Here is a 22913-nt window from a genome sequence, read left to right as displayed (position 1 = left end):
TATTATGAGAGTTAACTATACATCGGAACTCATGCGCCCGGTGCGATTACTTACACTGCAATGCAAGTCTGCTTTGCGCGCCATCCATGTGTTTTTAATGTCGGATTTTCTTGGGTTTTCCAGGTTCCCGTCCACGGCAATGTGCGTTCGCTGATAGACGGAGCCTCAGGGGCATGTCTTGATCGCCGTCGCCGTCTCCGGCTTGCTCGGATGCCATCTCTCCCTGTCTTCTCCGGGCAGCTTAGCGTTGTAGATAGAGTCTCTGCAGTCACGTGGGTCGAGAAAATCGAGAGAGAGAGAGAGAGAGCTATCGAGAGAGCGCGTGGGGGGTGTCCCTCCTCCGCAGTTTGCAGTTTGATATGTCTCAGACTCCACGAGCGCTGGATAGAGCGAGAGCCGCAGAGCGCGCTGGATACTCAGCCTTCGTTACCGAAAAGCCGAGTATTTCCCTGCCTTTTCTGCCCAACCGCCACCTCCCTTGCACTTACTTATTCTATCCCCAGGAAACCCCTTGACGTTTTTCCTCCTTCCTTATAGTTTTGTTTTCGGCTTTTATTCACAGACTGAACAACTGGTTCATGCACTGTTGCTTATTTGGATTTGTCCGACATACGAGGGACGGTGGATGAGCTGCTTTCGCCAAAACCGGAGATGGAATTGCTGATAATATGCCTTTCCTTATGGATGTTGCAATGCAATTCAGTGGCGAGCGCGGACTCCATCATTCACATCGGTAAGGAGCTTGTGCAGGGGACACGGGGTGCAAACGCGGAGGTGTGATATAAACCCCCTCGGTGCTTAGAATAAAACAGTCCTCCGTTGTTGTTTAAATATAGGATACATTTAGGAAAGCATAAGGATGAATGTGTTAGTATAAAGAGCGAGTTACAACTAAATACCTTATAAACAATAATGATATGTAGTTCTGGTGAATAGCGTTGCTCCATCCCGGGAGCTGTGGCAATTTTACAGCATCATTTGAAATCTAAGTAAATTGTCAAATTTGCGTTGCCTATTATACAATATCTTATGAATGTCTTTGCAAATGCTTGACTGAAAGTCTCTGGGAAAGTGCACCACCCAATGTGTCTTTTCCGCAAGCCAATATTGTAAATATATTGCAATTCACACCACAAAACCAAAGCAAGATGGAACTAATTTGCTTGGATCAGACGAACTAAACCAACGTGTGTTTTTAGAGGATTGCCCCCCCTCCCCCTCCCCATCTATAAGCATGAACTTTGAATTGAACGTGAGCGAAATGTTAAACGCCTGTGAAGGAAATAAATGACAAAGGGACAAATACTAAACCCTTATGTCCGAATCCAACATTAGAATAGATGCCAGTGTACTCTGTTTGGTGAATTTGGGTGTGTAACATGTCAGATTTGTCAAATGTATTTTATCTGACATTAATTTACATTTAAGCTAAAACTACTTATTTTCGCGGCGGGGGAGATGGAGGGGGTCAATACGAATAACTAGAATAATGTATTTCTAAATAATGTCACTGGCATGTGTTTAATGCCATTTGTTGGATCAAAGACAACTAATGCAAACACGCATGTATACATGCAAGCATGCACGTACAAACACACACACACACGCGCACACACACACACAGACCGTAGCAGAAAAACAATCAATTTTTGTTTAATTTGACATCGAAACCTTTGCATGTTAAGTATCCAATAGTGCTGCAGTGATCAACAGTTAATATGTTGAAATAAAGCTATCCAGCACGATAACAGCTGAAGCATCTTACATTTGAGACAGTAGTTTAGGCATTTAGGCTGTTGCGGGGGTTTATAATTAAAACACGTAAAGTCTATTGGATGCATTATCATCGATGGCATTTGCACTTTGTCGGCTTTACCATGATATAAAACATGACTAACAAACCAGGCGTGAAGCAAGTTGGAATCATTCGGATGTAGCCATTAGGACTTGTTGGTTACGTTGCAACTTTGTCACCCCCATCATCATTAATGTCGAAACCAGGGCTTTTCTCTGTATTTGGTTATTCTAATGTTTTTTAAACATTAATTCCATGTCCGTCAAGGTTTTGATGTGTTTTGGAACATGTTGTTCTCTCGGAATCCAATGTGATTTTGTCGGGATCTTGATAGAAAAGGCTTGGAGTGCAAAGTCATTACCAAACATTACCCTTGAGTATGCTGCGTAGGCTATATACAAAACATGTTTTAAACAATCAAGTATCTTTCTGATTAACTTCATATGAAATTGTCTTAATGAGTGAGGTCGAAGAGTGGTGCACCATTACGTTCGAATACAATGGATTCTCATTTTAAGGCTTGCTTGACGCATGCGGTTCAAATATTCGTTGCTCATAGCCAGTCTGCTGCTACATGCACAACAACTCCGGAGAGCCCTCAAATCAATGGTGGTCTGATTTGGAAACCAAAAGACGGACCACTTTTGAATGTGGCAGAGTTCCATTCCGGTCTAAACCCTTTCGCAAGTATGTGTCTCGTCCAATCGTTGGTTTTGCCTTCTCTGTGGCATTTGTTTTGCTTGGTTCCTCCTAGGAGTGAATATATTAGATGTTCAACATCTGAATGTTAGGCCTAATGGGTATGGTCCAACTCCTGATATCAAACGGGTAAGGACTATTTTGTGATTGTGCACAAAAAAAGCCTAGAGAATATTACGTTTGCCTCTACCTTATTGCTATATATTTTCACCCTCCTCTCATTTCCTCTCCTCTTCAAGTTATCCTTCTGGCCAAAAGCTGAAGCTGTTCCTTATGCAAAGGAGAAATAGGTATGTCCAATGAGTTGGACACCTGACGTGGACTGATTTACGGGGTGATGGGACGATATAGAGGCGCTGGCTATCCAGCCCTGCAATGGAAGGCGAGCTCGAAACACAGGAATCGAATCCATTCTCACCGATAAAATAGAGGGCAGACGCGCTATTCTGATCCCATGCTAATTAAGATGAACACACCAGTTATACATCAAGGAAGGCTTTTCGCTGTTTACAATCATTTACTTCAGACGATTGATAATGTAGCCGATCAACAAACAACTCAAGGAAACTTGAATGGATTTTAAAGGCTAGGCAGTTCTACCATAAAGTCAGCGAGCATATTCTACATTTTAGTCATTTAGCAGACGCTCTTATCCAGAGCTCTTGTGAAGCCTGGCCCATATCTACAGTGAACTGTAATTTGCTATTGGCTATTGGCAGCCAGTTACCTGTAAATTACTGTTAAAAAGGGAGGTCTACAATATGTTACCGTAACATATTGTACCTTTTTTTACAGTAACTTACACCGCCAGTAAATTACAATCAAAACAACAGGAGAATTGTTTTTACAGTGTAACTGAAGCTGAGGAGTGGGTAGAAGTTGCCCCTAACCACAGATACATGAACAAGAAGCCCCCCCCCCATCTCCCAATGGTAAAATAATGGACAGGGTTTGGATAATCTGGTCCTAGATAAGTAGCTAAAGCACATCTTCAATCAGGGCCCAGTTTTTCAAAAGTTTTCTGATCGGATTTTGGCAGTTGGATAGGATTAAATGTGTAGAATAGAATGAATATAATGGGCGTCCCCATTAAAGCCAATGATGCCATGTTCTATTCGTTCTATTTCATGCATTTTATCCTATCCAATTGCCGAAATCCGATCAGATAACTTTTGAAAAACTGGGCCCAGTAGCTGGAGCTGAGGTAGTCGATATAGGCCTACAACCTTGCTCTCCATGGTGCTGAAATCAATGTGCATGGGGGAAAATATATGTATTGCGTGTAACCAACCACCATATGCCAGATTGACAGGGAGGGAAAGTGAAAAGTCTTGATCTGGCATCCACCCACTCACTGTAAATCCACTAACCTTTCCTTATAATGCTAATAAGGATCAGTGAAAACCTACATCTTAAGAGAAAATAGTGTCATGTCATCCATTTCTTGAAAAATTGTATCCTAAACATTAGGGCCTACTTTTGTAATAGTTGCTCTGAAACTAACCTCTTACCCAGGGGAATTGCACATAGGTGGAAGTATCAGGTGAATGAGATTTCTCTGAAACTGAAATGCAACTGCCTGTGTTGGTCTCAGGTGTAATCATTTGTCCAAACAGTTGTAAAACATCCTGTCCTGTTTTGCAACGAAAACGAGAGTTTCTATTGGACACGTTCAGGTAGGTCCCTCCCTGGGAAGGGGAGTACTGGCGGCTGGTAGAGCTTTTTTAGTCGACGCGACATGGTGGCAAATTCAAGATACAAGAACCAAGAACAGTTTGCTACTACAGTGGATGAAGGAGCAGAAAGAGCATGGAGATGTGGACATTTTTGGAAAACGAGGAAGAAGTAATGGAGTTGAGTGTAGAGGGAAGTGGTGTGGTGAGCAAGATTGGCATCATGTACAACAATTTTAAAAAACATACTCTGGTAGCTCAGAAATGTAACATGACAAGAGTGAGAATGAATTACCTGTAGCGGCAGGTGGGCTGAAGACCGCCGAGAATGAGCCTTGTCCCAATGATGACAAACATGATTCTGAAGTGAGGAAAGATCTGTGCCTTCTGGCTGATCCATATGTGGAGGTTGGGGACTGTTGACTCGGTGAAAGTAACTCAAAGTGGAATCGTAATGATTTTTTTGCATTTCTTCCATCCACCACACTTCTAGGGACAAGAACTGTGACTTGCTTTGTTCTCCGGAGCTGGACACAGTTGAAAGGAGTGATAACTGGGGAGGCGTTAGTAAGGATCGGCGTCCCGTCAACAGGACAGTTGTCAATCATGCAGGGCATTATGTCAAGATCACAGATTTTAGAGAAACAACAAATGTCGGTACATATAAGTGTCTTATATCAACTGAAAGCTTACATTATTGTTAATATAACTACACTGTCCACTTTACAGTAGCTATTACTGCAAAAAAATGCCATACTATTGTTTGAGGAGAACTCCTAACAACAAAACACTTTTTTCTTTGCGGTAGGTTTGATAAATTCACCTCTGAAGGTCAAATGTGTACTTACATTCTGAAATCTTGCTCTGATTTATCATCCAAAGGGTCCCATAGATAACACAATGTGTCGTTTTGTTAGATAAAATCCCTTTTCATATCCTGGAAAGGTCCATATAGCATGCACTATCGATTTTGTATTTCCACTCGTTAAATTTGCAAAGAAAGTAATCTGTGAAAATCTCACTGTAAATGTTGTTTCAACCAGTCAAATCACATTCGTATCTATTCCCCAGAGATCCTAGAAGGTAACAAGACGTCACTATTTCATTAGGGGTGTATTATATCCTATAGGACACCATATTTGGTCAGAGAGCGACGCCTTCATGGCACGCCGATGACGCGGGTGGCCATCACTTGAATGACTGTATATTTGTCAAATAAGCACCAATCGGGGTCAAACAAAGCTAGCTAGATAGCTAGTGAGCTGGAAACCATGTATATGTTGTAAAATGTAGCTACTAACCTTATACGACAGCCTGCCTTTTCATTTTGGACAAAAATTATAAGGATATTCAGAGTTGTGAAAACTGGTTGTTAACGAATTGTTGAACTCATAATATGGCGACTAATATTGGGAAAGCTAAATCAAAGGCAAAGTATACAGATTTGACCATATTCTGGCAGAAAAATTGAATATGAATGCGAATATGTCCCTCACGATTTGCCCAAATGTACCTGGGAACTTCACACTAAAAGTCTTGTTGTTCATTCATACTTCAAGTTATCCATCTGAAACTTTGCACACACACTGCTGCCATCTTGTGGACACTATCAGAAATACAACCAGAGTGATGGCTAGAACTATGACCTTTCTGTTACATTTCAAAGATGGTGGTAGAAAAAGACTGGTTGTTTTTTCTTTGTATTTTCTTCTACCAGATCTGTTATATTCTCCTACATTCAATTCACATTTCCACAAATGTTTCCTTTCAAATGAAAGAATATGCATATCTTTGCTTCAGGGCCTGAGCTACAGGCAGTTAGATTTGGGTATGTGATTTAGGCGAAAATTGAAAAAAGGGGGGCTATCCCTAAGTGGTGAGGAGAATCAACTGAAATAGAAGATTCCCGGTGTCTGTGACGCTCGCTGTTTGGTGTGACACAGACCTGGTGGAGAGCGTGGTGAAACAGTGAAGACACTGTTTTCCTGCTGAATTTAATGCAGTCTTTATCCTACAAAGTCAAGTTAGGATGTGTCAGTTATCCAGTGAGAGCTTTTGTCCCGAACACATCACGGTGTTTTAGGTGCCAAGTTTATGGTCATGTTGCAGCAGTGGGCAGGAGGGAGATTCTTAGATGTGAGAAGTGTGCAGGATGGCATGAGACAAATGAATGTGTAGTATCGGTTTTGTGTGTAAATTGTAAGGATACCCATTGTGCTGGAGATCAGAAGTGTCCGGTGAGAGAAAGGCAGGTTGAGGTTGCCAGGATTTGAGTAGTACAGAAGGTTTTGTATGCTGATGCAGTGAAGTGAATAGTAGAAGAAGATGAGTCCATGGCGAGGGATGCTAAGAGATTCCTTGTGTGTAAGCTGAGGCCAATAGAGAGTGATAGGTGCTTCAGTAAGGTTGGTTTCGTAGCGTTCATATTCATGGTTATCAACTGTACCACATAAATTGAACGTAAATCACAGAAATAGACGTTGTGGTGGCAGCTGCAGAGAAGTACTTGGGTATACAGGATTTTACTGCAGAAGAGTTACAAGTTGTGTTGAACGATAGTGTCCCGTCCTCCCAGGCTGCCAGCCTGGTGTATGATCAGATAGGGCCAAGTAGTGGAATAATGTTGAGGTTTTTAATGGGTGTAGGGTTAGTTGGAAGGGTCATTTTTCTTCCTATTTCCCCGTTCTTTTTTGCTTCCCTTTTTTGTGTCACAAAGTATAATGAATTCACAATCCAGAACAGTAGGCGGAAACACAGGGATAGATAAGAGAAATTGATGAATAGGGAAACCATGACCTGCCTCACAATCCAGTAGAGTAGGTGGTGGTGTATTCACCTTTCAGTTGGTTGCGATCCGCCAACACACATTTAAAGAAGGTCTCTCCCCGTTTTGTTCTTAAAAAATAAATTTAAAAAACGAAACATTTTGCAAAAGATTTTGCATTATCAATACACTCCTAGTTTTTGCAATGCATCTCTACACATAATTGCAATGTTGACAATTGCATCTTTTCAACAGGTGCCATATTCGAGGAGAACGCAGTGAGGGATGACGAGGTTTTCCAGCTGGCGATCTCAGACCTCAGTCTCAACGACGACATTTTGCAGAGCGAGAAAATCACACACTCCATAAAACTTGTCGAGGCGAACAACCCTTTCCAGGCGGTCCAGGAAGGTAAGGGATGCAATTGAATTATTTTTAAAAGCATTTTTCTCCCCCTTTCGCCATATTTGGTTAGTAGGCTACTTAGTAGCATAACTATACCTCAAGTGCAGTTTGTAGGCTAGTTCTTTTTTAAGAGGAGAAGAGGATAATTTAAAGTGAAACACCTATTCCTATTTGAAGCTCTTAAGCCTTAATTACACTGCAGGCCCATTTTGGAATACTGACTGTCCAAGCAGCAAGTGACCAAGTCAGAACAAGTGACCAAGTCAGATTTGTGTGTTTTCAGAAAGCAGTCATTTGCTGACGTGTCTATGCTAGTTGTCATCGTAACAAAGGGTGTGTGTGCAGTGGTGTAGGCTGATTGGTGGTGGTTCTCTTGTGCTGCCTATCGCTCAGAAGTTATGTAGCAAGCTCAGGTGACAACAATGCCTGCCATGGGAGTTTCCAAGCTACACGGAGTTGGCAAAACAATTGAATTCTGATCAATTCTAAATAAGTCATATTTGAATTACCACAACAATTCCATAAAAAATTATAGAATGACAAACCAAATAAATATGTACACTGTGTGTACAAAACATTAGGAACACCCTCCTAATATTGAGTTGCACCACTTTTGCCCTCAGAACAGCCTCAATTCGCCGGGGCGTGGACTCGACAAGGTGTCGAAAGCGTTCCACAGGGATGCTGGCCCATGTTGACCCCAATGCTTCCCACAGTTTTGTCAAGTTGGCTGGATGTCCTTTGGGTGGTGGATGTCCTTTGGGTGATTCTACAAAGTAGCCACCCTTTGCCTTGATGACAGATTTGCACACTCACGAAACAGGAATAAACATTTTAAAAACAGCTGAATAGGCAGACTTTACAATTGCCGGATTTATTTTATGCATACTCTATAATGATTGGCTATTCAATTGTTACACCTGTAGGTACAAACTTTGAGGAAATTGTGACGTAATTTACATATTATTTTGGCGCTCCCTCACCTAAAAAGATAGCACTACACCACTGGCCATTAATTTGTATGTAAACAATTAACAAGCTAGTTAGTTACCACATGTTCTTGTCAAACTGTCAACAGAGTAGCTAGCAAGCAACAACATTTGCCAAATAACAGCCTAAAACCCACTTGAAAGCAATTCAATCATAGTTGACTATTCAGACACAAGTCGCATGGCCAGGAATCAGATTTGTATCTGATTTCAAACCACTTACAATTTCCAATTCAACTTGGTGTTTGGCTGTTCAGACTGCAGGTAGAAAAAATTATTAAAATTGAATATGCTCAAAAATTTGATTAGAGTGAAAAAGGCTTAAGGCTCCCCAAAATAGTTGAGCAGCAGTATCTTCTGTGAATAGAAAGCTAGGTGGAAGTATTGAGTCGAGCAGGACTCGACTCCATTTTCCACACATCATTGCTATCCAGTGTGAGGCAGCCTTTAAAGACATGTTGCTTTCAAAACAGGTAGCCTAATTTGCTCGTTTCATAGTGAGTTGTATTGGTGATGATGGTAGATGTTGATCAAGAAATTAGCCTCTGTTTCAGACTGTAACATAACGAAGGGTGTAAAATATATAAGTTGTTTTTCCTCTCTAAAGTAACATTGTTAATGACAGTCTTTTCAATGTTTTTTTTTGTGTGTTCAGCCAAGCCTTTTCTTCCCAAATGGTCTATCCATGTTTTGACCTGGCACTTACAAACTCACAGACTTTTGCTAATGAGTTCAGTCACCCCAAAAAGTTGGTCCATGTCGTGTAACATACATACAACCTCTTATTTGCCCAACATGCCAATATTTAGAAGTCCACTCTTCTTTGGTATACACTCCCCCCAAGACGTACACATCAAAAGTTTCATTTATTTATTTTGTCCATTCTGTGAGACATTCAAGTTTAGATTTTTGTGTACAATTGTAACATCCATACGCTGGAATCGGCCTGTACCTTTTTTTCTGAATTGAAAAAGCACAACTGCTGCTTAAAGGAGCAGTACAGTCAAAAACCGCATTTGCCTTTTTTTTTAAATATATATTTCCACACTAAGGTATAAATAACATCTGAAATTGTGAAAATTACAAGGATGCCCTTTTAGTGTTGTCACGTTCTGACCTTTATTTCCGTTGTTTTGTCATTATTTAGTATGGGCAGTCTATGTTTGTTTTTCTATGATTTGGGGATTTCTATGTTTCGGCCTAGTATGGTTCTCAATCAGAGGCAGGTGTCATTAGTTGTCTCTGATTGAGAATCATACTTAGGTAGTCTGGGTTTCACTGTGTGTTTGTGGGTGTTTGTTTCCATGTCTGTTTTTCACTACTGTTTTGGTTTTCGTTCGGTCCACGTTTATTGTTTTTGTATTCAGTTGTTCATGTTGAGTATTTCTTAGTAAAAGAACCATGGACACTTACCACGCCACATATTGGTCCTCCGATCCTTCTCTCTCCTCTTCAGAAGAAGAGGAAATCCCTTACAAGTGTAAGAGCTTAAAAAATATATTAAAAAACTTCAGCCTGTTCGGGTGGGATGGTGTTTTCAGCCCACAGCAAAAACACCTTCACAATCTGATCTGATTATTCTGACCAATGACCAGTCATTTTTTTATTTGCAATGTTACCTGCTACTTTGAAGGGGTAAGCGGGGCAGAAGCAGTGGAATTCAAAGTTCAATTGGTCAATTGCTCGTTAACCATGTCGTCATTACTTGCCAGGGGTCCGTATACATTACATACAGCACATTAGAAGATGTTGAATTGAAACGGAAACTCACCAAGTCAGTTTGCCTTTCACGACCTTCCGGAGGAGGTCAATAATAGCAGCCAAGGGCTTGCTGCTCATTATTTGCATAAATCTCTTTCAGCAAAATCTATGTTAACTGCATGTAAGTATATGTGGCCTTTGCACACAAGTACACAAACAATGGCATCTAATACCATTGGAGGCTGCTCGGTAATTGGTCACAGTTGAGTCCCTGGGCTTTTTCAATTAATGACATTGAGGGGCAGAGGAGATCAATACGGCACAGCCAGGGAGTGGCTCGATGACTTCCCACTCATCGCTGACCTTTTCCTCCACGCCAGATAGTCAGCCCTCTGAGACCACCGCTGACAGCTCGGGGTGTGGAGGATTATGGGTAAGGGAGGGATTCACACCTTGTGATGTGTCCTGCTGTCCAGTAACCCCTGCGCTCAGCGCCCGCTCCTCTCTCTCTCAGTGACCAATCGAACCGATAGGCTCCCAGGGGGCCGTGCGGCTGCTAATATGATTCTCTTCCTGTGGTGAGGGAGGAGGCTGACTTAGAACAGAACACCGTTGCTTTGTGGCATTTTACATTTGAGAGTGACATGATTTGGTAGAATCTTGTAGGAGTGAATAACCAATACAAAGTGAAGATACTGGATGCACATATAGGCAGGCCTGTGTTGTTTATGGTAAGTGTTGGGCAGTGTTTCATTCTGAATGTGGGTGTCCATATTGTGTTGCTTGAGGACAAGGAAAGCATGCATTACCATAGCTCTCTTGCTTCGGTTGCTCACGGATACAGAATAACTCACAACACCAACGAAGAAGGCATTTCGTAAGAGAGCAAATAAACGTGACACACACACACACACACACACACACATTTGCTCATTGTAGTAAAGTTGATTTAGCTTGTTTGAAAACGCATCACATACAAGACAAAGCATTAGTGTTTCTTATGACAGTGGGAGCTCATTAATAATGGAGATTGTGCGTTTAGGGAGTCGTTTTTCATCTTTGGAACAAGCAATTATTTTACAGTAAGCCTTTGATTTGATTCTATATAAAACTATTGTTCTCAAACATCAAGAACCATGTCTGAAAGTTTCTGTCAAATTACCTTTTTCATTAGCTATAAAATGCTTCAGCAAAAACGATTGGAATTGGAAGCTCACACTCAGCATCTCCACTCAAAGAATAGTTTTTATAATGGTAGGATTTCTTTATTGACTCTGACACTGAAGTGTCATTATTGGATATTTGCTAACAGTGCAGGAGTATCTCAAAACGATTTACAACAATATATCCAACTCTAAAAGTAAAATAATGGAATTAAGAAATATATAAATATGACATTGCTCACAGGGCCTCCCGGGTGGCGCAGTGGTCTAGGGCACTGCATCGCAGTGTGCCACCAGAGACTCTGGGTTCGCGCCCAGACCCTGTCGCAGCCAGCCATGGTCCGTGGGGTGACGCACAATTGGCCTAGCGTCGTCCGGGTTAGGGAGGGTTTGGCCGGTAGGGTTATCCTTGTCTGTGGCAGGCCAGGCTAACCAGGTAACCAGGGCAAACGCTAACCAGGTTGCCAGGTGCATGGTGTTTCCTCTGACACATTGGTGCAGCTGAATTCCGGGTTGGATACGCGCTGTGTTAAGAAGGTTGGTTGGGTTGTGTTTTGGAGGACGCACGACCTTCGTCTCTCCCGAGCCCGTACGGGAGTTTAGCGATGATTTTGGATACCACGAAAATGGGGGTAAAATAATATATATATATATATATATATATATATATATATATATGACATCGACTATTTAGATATTTCTTAATTCTATTCTTTTACTTTTAGATTTGTGTGTATAGTTGTGAAGATACTTAGATCTTTTTTGATACTACTGAACTGTTGGAGCTAGAAACACAAGCATTTCGCTACACCCACAATAACATCAGCTAAATACGTGTATGTGACCAATAAGATTTGATTAGACTTTTTGATTTGAACTTTTTCTTCTCATCTGTACAAATTCTTAAATGGCTTTTTAAAAGCCAAGCAAATTAGGCTAATTACCATTTTTTTAATCATGACCAGCAGCTCCATTACCACTGCATTAGTGTAAAAAACAATCATTTTACCCTGGCGTCCTCCGCTGAATGACTGATTGTTTTATTTCGTTGAGAGATTTCCACTGTCCTTTCTTGACACAGACAATCCCCAATGTCCTGCGTCTAAAACAAATCAACGCTTTTTGTCTCCTCATTGTCAGAGGAGCAGCATTCTCTGGTTGAATTCCATGATTACCGCATCAATATTGATCTCACTAGAAAACTAAACAGAAAACCTTTTCTCTCCAGGCTTTAAGTGCACCATTGTGCTGACGGTGAAAAGCGTTTAATTGATATGACCTTTTTTAGTGGCCATGCAGATAAGATGAGTGTTTATTGAGAACATTCCCCTGTTTCCTGGTGGTGACATAGTCTGCTGGAGTGCAATGGATGAGTACAATGCAATGGAAAAGAATGGTAAGACTAGAGCACAGAAGACTCAAGCCTACTCTTATGTTCCATGAGAAGGTAGAGACTCGCACACCTTCGATGTGCCGTCACCCCTGTGCAACTTCTCAAATAGGACCAGAGATGGTGTGACACCAGGAACCCAGAGTGATGAGATTGATCTCCTTCTCTCCTCCTCCCGCCCTCTCCCCCGCTCTCTCTTCTGTGGTGATTCTACAGAGAGCTGAGAATCACTCATACCCAGCTGGCAGCCAGCTCCAACCCTGAGCCTGCTTCAGTCAGTGCTGGCCTGAAAGACACCATTTTATGACAATTGGGCAGAATTAATCATGTTGCCGCCCTGACTTATTCTCCCAGACTGGTGCTATTTAGAAAGAAGATGCATAGCTGGAGCGTGGATAAACATCCAAAAGTGCAAGCCCAGTTTTATCTCCACAAGATAAACAGCCGTGGTTGTCTCTGCAGCATCACCCATTAGCTGTGTGCCGCGCTTTAAAATGAATCAGTCCTGGATAATTAATTTGCGGACTTTTCCGGACTCATCCCGGCATCTGATGCAAACACTGATTTAAAATGTATTCTGGCTGCCTGGCAAGCAGCTCGGGCTCAGAGTAGTGGAGGCCTGCAGTTTGAGGATGGTTGTGTGCATGTTTCTGTGTTGCTTAAGAAAAAGGCAACTTCAGGACACCTGGGAATCAAATGAGGGGGAGCTCCGGTGTGAGGAATGGCTCCCACTACGCGGACAAATGACCATCCTCTGTCCCACGAATGTGCCTGCCGACACGCTTTGTTTATTCACTTAACTCGTCTCTCTGACTCGCTCCCTCAGTCTCTCTTTCTCTGTACTGATCTGCTTACATGATAGGCACCCACTGACTGCATGTCTATTGGATCCTGCCGACTACGCCATTATATAGCACACGCTGTCAACCGTTGGCAATCTCTCATGTTTTAGTACAGCAGAGATGATCTGATATTTGCCATTCAGTGCTATTGCGCTTCCTGTTAAGGAGTTGAGTCAGACTCGTAGGAGTAACTTGCCACTTCTTATGGGAGGATGGTCAAGTGTATTAAGCAGGGAAGAGGCGGCTTCCCAAAAATACTCTAAAATTAGAAAATGGAACTGAGCCAATGTATCTTGAGTTTTTTTTCCTTTCAGCTCCATGTAGCTAGTAGTGGTCTGGTGGGTGGAGCTGTCATACTGGCCACCACACAGCTCTGCGCCATCCCTAGGTGTTTGTTCTGAGTGGGGCAGTGACTGCGGAGGGACCGTGGGAGGAGATGGTTTTTGAAGCATGGAGTCGGGGGAGCAACATTGATTTAGGAGCCAGGGGAGGCTGTGGACCTGGCCATGGGCCACCACTCTCCGAGAGGGGAAATGCCTCTTATTGAGTGCACTTCACCAAGGCACCCTCGCTGCTCTGCTCTACTCTTAGCCACTGAGTAGAGCAGAGAGTGGAAATGTCAAGGTGACTGTAGAGGATAACTGGAGCTCACTCTTGCCAGGGTGCCTATGTTACATGGATACAGCATAGGCCATGTTAGGAAAGTATCTCAGCACTTAAGGTAGCTGATCTGATTCTTCAGGGGAGATTTGCAGTGTTATTATTTTTTCCTTCCAGCGAGCACAAATATTCTCGCAGTATATCCAAATCAATTTAACAGAGATACATTACCACCACTCAATAGTAGCGCCTATAACCCCCCTGCTGTAATTGGACAAGTGGAGTCAGAGCAGCCTTTTTTTACTGTCCTGCCTTATTCTCACAGATTCCATAATTAAGCCCTCCAAATCGACCCTCGTTAATTCAGCATCTAAAACAAGACTCTTAATAACATGTTTTATTCGATATTTCTAGTGGCTGTGGAACATAACTACTATCCGGCCACCAGCAATGAAAGGGAACACGGAAGCAGCGCTAACTGTCGGAAGGAAGCAGTGAGGGATGATTGATGGGTCAGGTAGTATAATATATATGTGTTACGGCAGCTCTCGCTGGTTCGTTTTAACCACTGGAGACTAGTGGCAATACGACTGTATTTACATCAACTGCTGTAGATGGTAATGTCCATCATAGCTGGTAGGGAGAATTGCAAAAGTCACTGTTACAGTTAAAAAATCACACTTACCCATGTAAACACGCCTGTGTAATGTACCCATATTTTTCCTTCATTGCTCGTAACTGATCAAGTGGGTGCACTGTTAAGATCTTAAGCCATACCATAGATTAGCCTGTCACCTAATACTGGGACATAAATATACTCTATGCCTTGCATTTATATGTATGAATATGGAATCTAAGAGCTTACAGCACAGCCAAAATCCCAGGGTTTGCGTTAATGGGCAAGTTGAAGATGCCGTGCCCAGTTGAAAATCACCCTGATATTTGCCTTGAAAAGGAACGTAACACAGGAGCTTGGTGGCATCTTAATTGGGGAGAACGGGCTCGTGGTTATGGCTGGAGCGGAATTAGTGGAATGGAATTAAACACATCAAACCATGGAAACCATGTGTTTGAAATCATTCCATTTGTACCGTTCCAGCCATTATTATGGTCCGTCCTCCCCTCAGCAGTCTACACTGGAACCTAAACTATACCAAAACTAATTTCACACAATGCCTATAATAAGAGATTATATAAATGAAGTAGGCTAAAGTATGATGGGGGAGAATGGATGAGTTGATGAGCGAGGGGAAGAGAACAATGCGTAATTATGTCACCAATTGTGAATGAAGAAAAGGGCAGGCCATTCTATTGTGTTGATATATTCTAATCTCAACATCTAATCAATCTACTCTGGCCTATTTGGGGTACACAGTGAGAGCGTGCGTCATTTACCATGGCAAGAAGACCCAATGAATGTAAACGACTCCGATGGTGGAGATGAAATGAATCATGATGACATCCCTGAGTATTCTTCTGATTCTTCAATTCTCCAGATTGAATTCGTAAATCAATCTGGAGTGCCAGTGTGTGATCAGAGTGCACTCTGGGGCGTTTTGTCAAATCAGAGCATTGTCCGATTGTCTGTTTGTAAATTCAGAGCGCACACTGGACACACTGGCCGAGGAATAGGGGTGCGTTTGTAAATTCCCCCTGGCTATCTTCTCTGATTTCAGAGCACTCTTGTCTGACTGTGCTAAAGTGCAGAATAACTGATGGATTTACGAACGCTCAACACCCATTGAATACGGCTGGTGTCAGTAAACGTCAGCAAGAAAGGCCAAATTAAATTGTTTCCAGCAGCAGAGTAACAGTCACCAACGCTCTGGATAATATGAAAGCAGCCTAACCAGCTCTGCTAGGGTGAGAAATGGTCAGAGTGAGGTGTTCTCTCGTTTACGTCTGGAAGTAGCTAGCCAGCTAGCTAACTTTAGGCAGTTAGCTTGGGTGCTTGAGTGCCGTTGTGAGTCGGATCAACCCTACTCCTCGACCAGAGCGTTCAGTGTGCACTCTGAACGGTTCGGTATTAAAACGCTCTGAATTTCCGAATGAACAATCTGACAGCGCTCTGAATTTACGAGCGCCCAGAGCACACTCTGAGCGCTCTCTTGCTCTCCATTTATGAACGCATCCCAGGGCTGATCCGAGCGTTCTGACCTCACAACCTATGCTAACTGGCTAACGTTGGCTAGCTTGCTATCTACTTTCAGACACAAATGAGAGAACACCTCATTCTGACCATTTTACTCGCCCTAGCAGGTTAGACTGGTTAGACTGTTTTCATGTTATCCAGAGGGTAGGTCAGAGAAGGATAATATGTGGATGTAGACAGTTGCAGTGTATGGCCTCCACAAGTTGACCTTTCCCACAGCTTATGTGGCCTACGGCTTTTCTATAACCTTTGACATTATCAACTCACCAATTGACATTATTGAGGTCAATGAAGCCAATCAGTAAATAGGCTTATACTCAAGTCTTGGTGGGGTTTAGTCTTGGTTGGGCCTTTTTCATGGGACCGCCTTTTGCACCAGGCCCTGAGTTCATCAACGATGAGCATTGCGATCTTAAAGATGTCCAAGATCTTAAGCACCACAAATTCGTAACATATTGCAACAATTGGAGTCGTAGCATATCAAACAAATTGGCAAATATGTATGATATCATAAAAATTGCAATGTTTTTAACATACTGTACCACGCAAAATGGATGACAGTACACACTAGGAAATTGTAGTACACAATAAACTGGGACCACTTTTGGCTCGTGAGCACCACTTTCAAAACTACTGGATGAAATTATACCGAAATTCGAGAGCGTGTCTTTAAGCAGGATCATTTTCCGGATCCAAGCCCCACATAAATCTGCCAAATTTGGCCTGGCAGTTTAAGTGGCTAATGAGTTTCAAAGAGTTTCCAAGGTTGCAGTGATTTCATTCTGGCTCGTTTTCAAAGGGAGAAAGAGCATTCTGGCAAATGCCATTACAATCTCTGATCTCTGCAATCCATCTCAGTACAGATCACAGATACATTCTGGGGCTTTAAACTCTGCCCAATGGAAATGTTTTCTGGCTCTTTTTATGATATTATTTTCCCTATCTCTATTGGGTTCTGGTTCGTTTGACTCGCAGTGATAAAGAGATTTGGATTGAGAGGAAAGATATCCCGTCTCTTCCTGTAGATGTAGTTATAGCCTAACTAACTAAGGCCTAGAGTTTATCCTGGTCATGTCACATGGTAAATTAAAAACTCCTGGTCTTAGTTATTAGTGACTGTCTTTGTGGCAGCTTTCCCTCTGCAGGGCCACGGAGGGAGAACAGCAGCAGCACCCTCCATGGTGATGTACTGGAACGCCACGCTCTGCAATCGCATCCCTCATTTGACATGTCAGACTTTTTGCTCAGTCAAATACACCTCGCTGCTGCAATATAATATGACAATATTCAATCAGAGTGAGTCACCGTTGTGCCTTCGGGAGAACCGTGTACTACCGAGGGAGATGATAGAAAGAGAGGCAGAGAGAGACGCACGCAGAAAGAAAGAAACAAACAGAGATGCAATGACCTGTAATTATCTCAAGAAGCCATTTGCATTGTTAAGAGAGAATGTGAACAAACCTTGGGGGAAAAACAGTTTCACAACAACAAGTTGGAGTGATTACGGCACGGGAAATATCATCTAAAAATGACTACTGTTTAGCAGACAAATGCCTCAAATTAGCAAGTACATGGCTCAACTATTAAACTGTGCAATTAAGGCGAGATTGTCTCATTACATCAGAGGGTAGCTATTACGGCTGTCTCCCATGCCTCTTATTGAGCCATGAGAGAATCGTCGCACTTACACTACCACCGCACTTCACACGCCTACCGACCTACCAACCTAGCTACCACAGGAGGTTGGTGGTACCTTAATTGGGGAGGACGGGCTCGCGGTAATGACTGGAGCGGAATGACTGGAGTGGTATCCAACACATGGTTTCTATGGGTTTGAACCTATTCCATTAGCGCTGTTCCAGCCATTATTATGATCCGCCCTCCCCTCAGCAGTATCCGCTGCTACCTACCTACCTACCTACCTACCTACCTACCTACCTACCTACCTACCTACCTAACCCATTACAAGAAAATACATCAATTATGAAGATGAAGGGAGTGACTGTAAAAGATTAGCCCGTGTAACTCTCATCAAGTATCTATAGCACTGTACGCAGGGTGGATGTTAGTAGGGTGAGTCCATAGGATCACCCACTGACTGATATAATGCCAATTTCCCCTCACTGCCTCTGGGGGGACTATTCATACTGCCAAGGTGGCTTGTTTGAAAGGTATTCAAATATAGCCGACCTCGTCAGGATATAACCTATATGGATGGAGTATTATACTGTGTACCTCAGAGGCTTAAAGACGGACTTTGATGGTGGTATGATAGATTAAAGAAAAGAAAATGATTGGTCGTGAACAAATATGTAAAAGTATGTGGACACCACCTTCAAACGAGCGGATTCAGCTATTTCAGCCACACCCGTTGCTGGCAGGTGTATAAAGTCGAGCACACAACCATGCAATCTCCATAGACAAACGTTGGCAGTAGAATGACTTTCAACGTGGCACCGTCATAAGATGCCACCTTTCCAACAAGTCAGCTCGTAAAACTTCTGCCCTGCTAGAGCTGCCCCGTCAACTGCCCCGCAGTGCTGTTATTTTGAATTGATAACGTCTAGGAGCAAAAATGGCTCAGTCGCGAAGTGGTAGGCCAGACAAGCGAGTGCTGCAGCTGGAAGCGCGTAGAAAACGTCTGCAACACTCACTACCGAGTTCCAAACCGCATCTAGCAACGTCAGCACAAGAACTGTTCGTCGAGAGCTAATGAAATGGGTTTTCACGGGAGAGTAGCCGCACACAAGCCTAAGATCACCACGCACAATGCCAAGCGTCTGCTGGAGTGGTGTAAAGCTCACTGCCGTTGGACTCTGGAGCAGTAAATGCATTCTCTACAGCAGGCTTGGGAACTCCAGTCCTCGGGGGTCCTGATTGGAGTCACACAATTCTCCATCCCCAGCAAACACAGCTGATTTAAACTAATTGCATTTTTAATGCATCATGACGAGTTGATTATTGGAGTCAGCCGTATTAGCTGGGGTTGGGGCAAAAGTGTGACACCAATCAGGCCCCCGAAGACTGGAGTTGCCCAAGCCTGCACTAGAGTGATGAATCACGACAGACAAATTCTGGGTTTGGCGGATGCCTGGAGAACGCTACCGGCCCCAATGCCTAGTGCCAACTGTAACGTTTGGTGGAGGAGGAATAATGGTCGGGTGCTGTTTTTCATGGTTCGGGTTAGGCCCCTTACTTCCAGTGAAGGGAAATCTTAATGCTACAGCATACAATGATGATTCTGTGCTTTCAACTTTGTGACAACAGTTTGTGGAAGGACCTTTCCTGTTTCAGCATGACAATGCCCCCCCTACACAAAGCGAGGTCCATACAGAAATGGTTTGTCGAGATCGGTGTGGAAGAACTTGACTGACCTGCACATAGCCCTGATTCAACCCCATCAAACACGTTTGGGATGAATTGGAACGCCGACTGCGAGCCAGGCCTAATCGCCCAACATCAGTGCCCGACATCACTAACGCTCTTGCGGCTGAATGGAAGGAATCTGTAACATCACCAGACTTTTCCAATAGCGCTTTTCATGTCCGTTATTTGTTAATTTGTCTGTGATTCTTTTAGCTTAGCATGGGAAGTGCTGGTAGCAAAGCTAGCCTGGCTAAAGCTCGACTGGGGAGGGGGGTTCAGAGTAGGGAATTGTACCGCTTGATAGTTTAACTCTTAGGGACAGGCGAAGGTTGTAAAAAAATGTGGTGTCTCTCTGAAGATATCCCCAGAAAGTTGCTTAGACAGCTGGGTGTTCATGAATGCACAGTGTTGGAATAGCCAGGTGAAAACCTGTGGTGACATTGGTGTCAATGCTCTATTATCTATGTTGTTGCATACCTCTGGTGAAAAAGCCAAAAGAGGAGAAAATGCTTGCATTGTGATATAAACCGACAAATTATTAAACATCTTCATGAATAAGTCAACAGGACAAGGTAGGGCCCGAGGACTCATTGTCTGAGAGTAGGCGGGTGACCTGGGGAAAGAGAGAATGGAGTGTATAAGGAGGAAGACTGATTCTAGGCAACACATCATGCAAAAATAAATGTGCGTCCCAAATGTAGGGCGCTATATAGGGATAGGGTGCCATTTGGCATTTAACTGATTCATGTCCAGACATAGCCTTATAACTGCTCAAATGCCCAATAAAGAAAGAAGAGAACTCCCCTTTCACTCTGTTAAACTTCCTTCTGTCCTGCTCGGATGCAGTTTGAAGAACGCGGTTAAAGAACAGAAATAACACAGAGATAGAATAAAGAGCCGTAAGAAAACAGTATGCCTTCCACTTAAGTCATCTTCTGAAGTCCGTTGTGGTTGGTTTCTTGTGCTGTAATGAGTTGCCATTATCGGTTTCTTTACAGGTCACAGCCACAGGATTTGCTCTCATTTGTTTTTTGAAAGTGTGAGTTGAATCACTACCTCATACGGTAATGCCTATATAATGCTTATATGGTAATGACTCCTAAATTGTGCTGCTCTTGCAAGAGTCAAATGATATCAAAGAAGATCCATTTTCATATCAAGAAAATGAATCTTGAATGGGACGTTTTGTTCCCATTTACCCTTAGAACGCTAAGGCAAATATTTGTCCACAAAAAGTAAGTGGAATGATGCACCCTGGTCTCACTAATTCTTATTATTCATGTACAGCATAATTAATTCTGATGTATATCCACAAACTCCAATACAACCCTTCTCGCTCTACACACACACCCCGGTTGCTTTATTCTGGGTCTATGGGCGGTTGACATGGCAACGGTTCCTGCTGTGATGGATCAGTGTGGTTTCCACCTGTTGCGTCAATTCTGCTCAGCGTGTTTTACAATCTGTGTGTTTTAGACTGGCAGGGCTTGAGAGAGGGAGTGAGGGAGGAAGAGAGGGAGAGATGCTATAATGGTGTGTCGAAGAGTGGAATGAAGCAGAGTTTGTAAAGGTTGTTTACGTCAGAAGCAGCTGGTTTTGAGTTTATTTTTACAGGGACAGTGCACATTAATCAACATTTCAGTAAAAGTGACAGTTTTTAGCCAGCCGGCTAATTTTCAACCGCAGTCCCTAGGCAGGTTATTAAAAACAATTCTAATAACAATACAGACAAACAACGAGCAGTGAGCAGCTATAGGAGGACGGGCTCATTGTATTGGCTGGAATGGAATAATGGAACTGTATCAATCACCTCAAACATATGGAAACCACATGTTTGACTCCATTCTATGAATTCCACTCCAGCCATTACAATGAGCCCGTCCTCCCATAGCTCCTCCCACCAGCCGCCACTGGTATACATTAAGCAGGGGAGTATAGGAAAGAGAATGTTCTTGTTGAGGTTATGAGGAGACACTTATTGGATTGTCAGTCAGTGGATGATTTGACTTTCCCAGTCTGAGTCAGCCACCTGAGATTATGATGAACTCATTGTGAAGTAATTGAATACAAAAACTAATAACAAATGATTGCAGATACCCCTGCTGTGCAGCCCCTATAGAAGAACACTCATTATATTCAAATAGCCTAGAATGGCAGCCATTAAGAGAGGGGCAGGTCTGCCTTTGTAAATCCATTGAGCTTAACTATAACACCTTTTTGTTTTTCACAAATGTACAGAGGTGTGGAATTAATACCTCGATCTGTTCAATTGCATTTGGGCTATAATCTTGTTGTTGCCGTGAAGAAGGTAGGATTTATTTCACCTCGATCAGTGAAGGAGAAATTCAAGTTGTTTTTAAAGACAAAATAAATGGGCATTATTAGATGATAACTGAAGAGGTTTCAAGGCTCCCTGACTGTCTTATTTTTTTGGGAAAGTGAAATTGATCACCCCGGTTGGACCGAAACCATTTTAACCCATTTCCCCTCTTGCCTCATGTTTCATTGTGACCACTATTTGATTATATTTCTTTCACCACTAAACATTGACTCCCCCCAATCAGGAAGTTATTTTAATTTCCAGCGGTAGTCTGGGACTATTACAGCCTCCCAGTCTCTTTAGATCCAAAATGGAGCCTCGGTGCCCAGTTATTATCTCTTATAATGCAAAGAGAAGTGAGATAACAAGCAACTGAGTGACCATTTCATTCCTTTGTCTTAAGTAGAGAAAGGTTCTTCCTTCAGACTCAGTCTCTAATTAGCAAGGCTCTGTTGTACTGTACTTCTACGAGGAGTGTTGCCACACTTTATAGTGGGCTCAAATATGGCTGGTGGGACTTGAAAGAGTTGTAATGAGCATTTTTATGATCCTAATACATCTCACTGTCCACAAGTCCTGTCTTTGATTGCATCCCCCACACTCTTAGAGAAAAGGGGTCCAAAAGAGTTCTTCGGCTGTTCCCATAGGATTACCCTTTTTGGTTCCATGTAGAATCCTTTTAAGTTTGGTTCTACATGAAATCCAAAAGAGTTCTACCTGAAACAAAAATAGTTATTTAAAGGGTTATCCTATGGGGACAGCCAAAGAACCATTTTAGGTTCTAGATGGCATCTTTTCTAAGAGTGTAGTGGTCCTCAATTCTATATTGGGCGCTAATGAAATGAGTTGTTAAGGGTGGTATCCAGTGTTTCACCATAATATAATAATATTTGCCATTTAGCAGATACTTTTAACAGTTTTCCCCTTATTAATTTAGCAGTGGTGGCCCATTGTGTTACAAAGTGGGATAACAATTGATTTAGTTGCCATTTTTTTGTCAACAATCTACACAAAATACTCTAATGTGAAAGTGTAAGAATCATTTTTGTTGTTG

At 42.6% G+C, this 22913-nt stretch overlaps 1 protein-coding gene across 1 annotated transcript in view; it reads left to right on the top strand.

The window, feature by feature from the left end:
- The first annotated feature begins 364 nt into the window (after positions 1-364).
- LOC118357507 (glutamate receptor ionotropic, delta-1-like) overlaps positions 365-22913 on the top strand; it is a 48494-nt gene continuing 25945 nt past the window's right edge. The window contains exons 1-2 of the mRNA XM_035734661.1: positions 365-733; positions 7187-7342. Coding sequence (XP_035590554.1) covers positions 652-733; positions 7187-7342 — 238 coding nt within the window. The 5' untranslated portion in view covers positions 365-651. The remainder of the gene's footprint in view (positions 734-7186; positions 7343-22913) is intronic.

The sequence above is a fragment of the Oncorhynchus keta genome, chromosome 24 (assembly GCF_023373465.1).
Source record: "Oncorhynchus keta strain PuntledgeMale-10-30-2019 chromosome 24, Oket_V2, whole genome shotgun sequence".
Taxonomy (NCBI): domain Eukaryota; kingdom Metazoa; phylum Chordata; class Actinopteri; order Salmoniformes; family Salmonidae; genus Oncorhynchus; species Oncorhynchus keta.
Note: the sequence above shows the minus strand (reverse complement) of the source record. Positions and strands in the feature narration are given on the sequence as shown.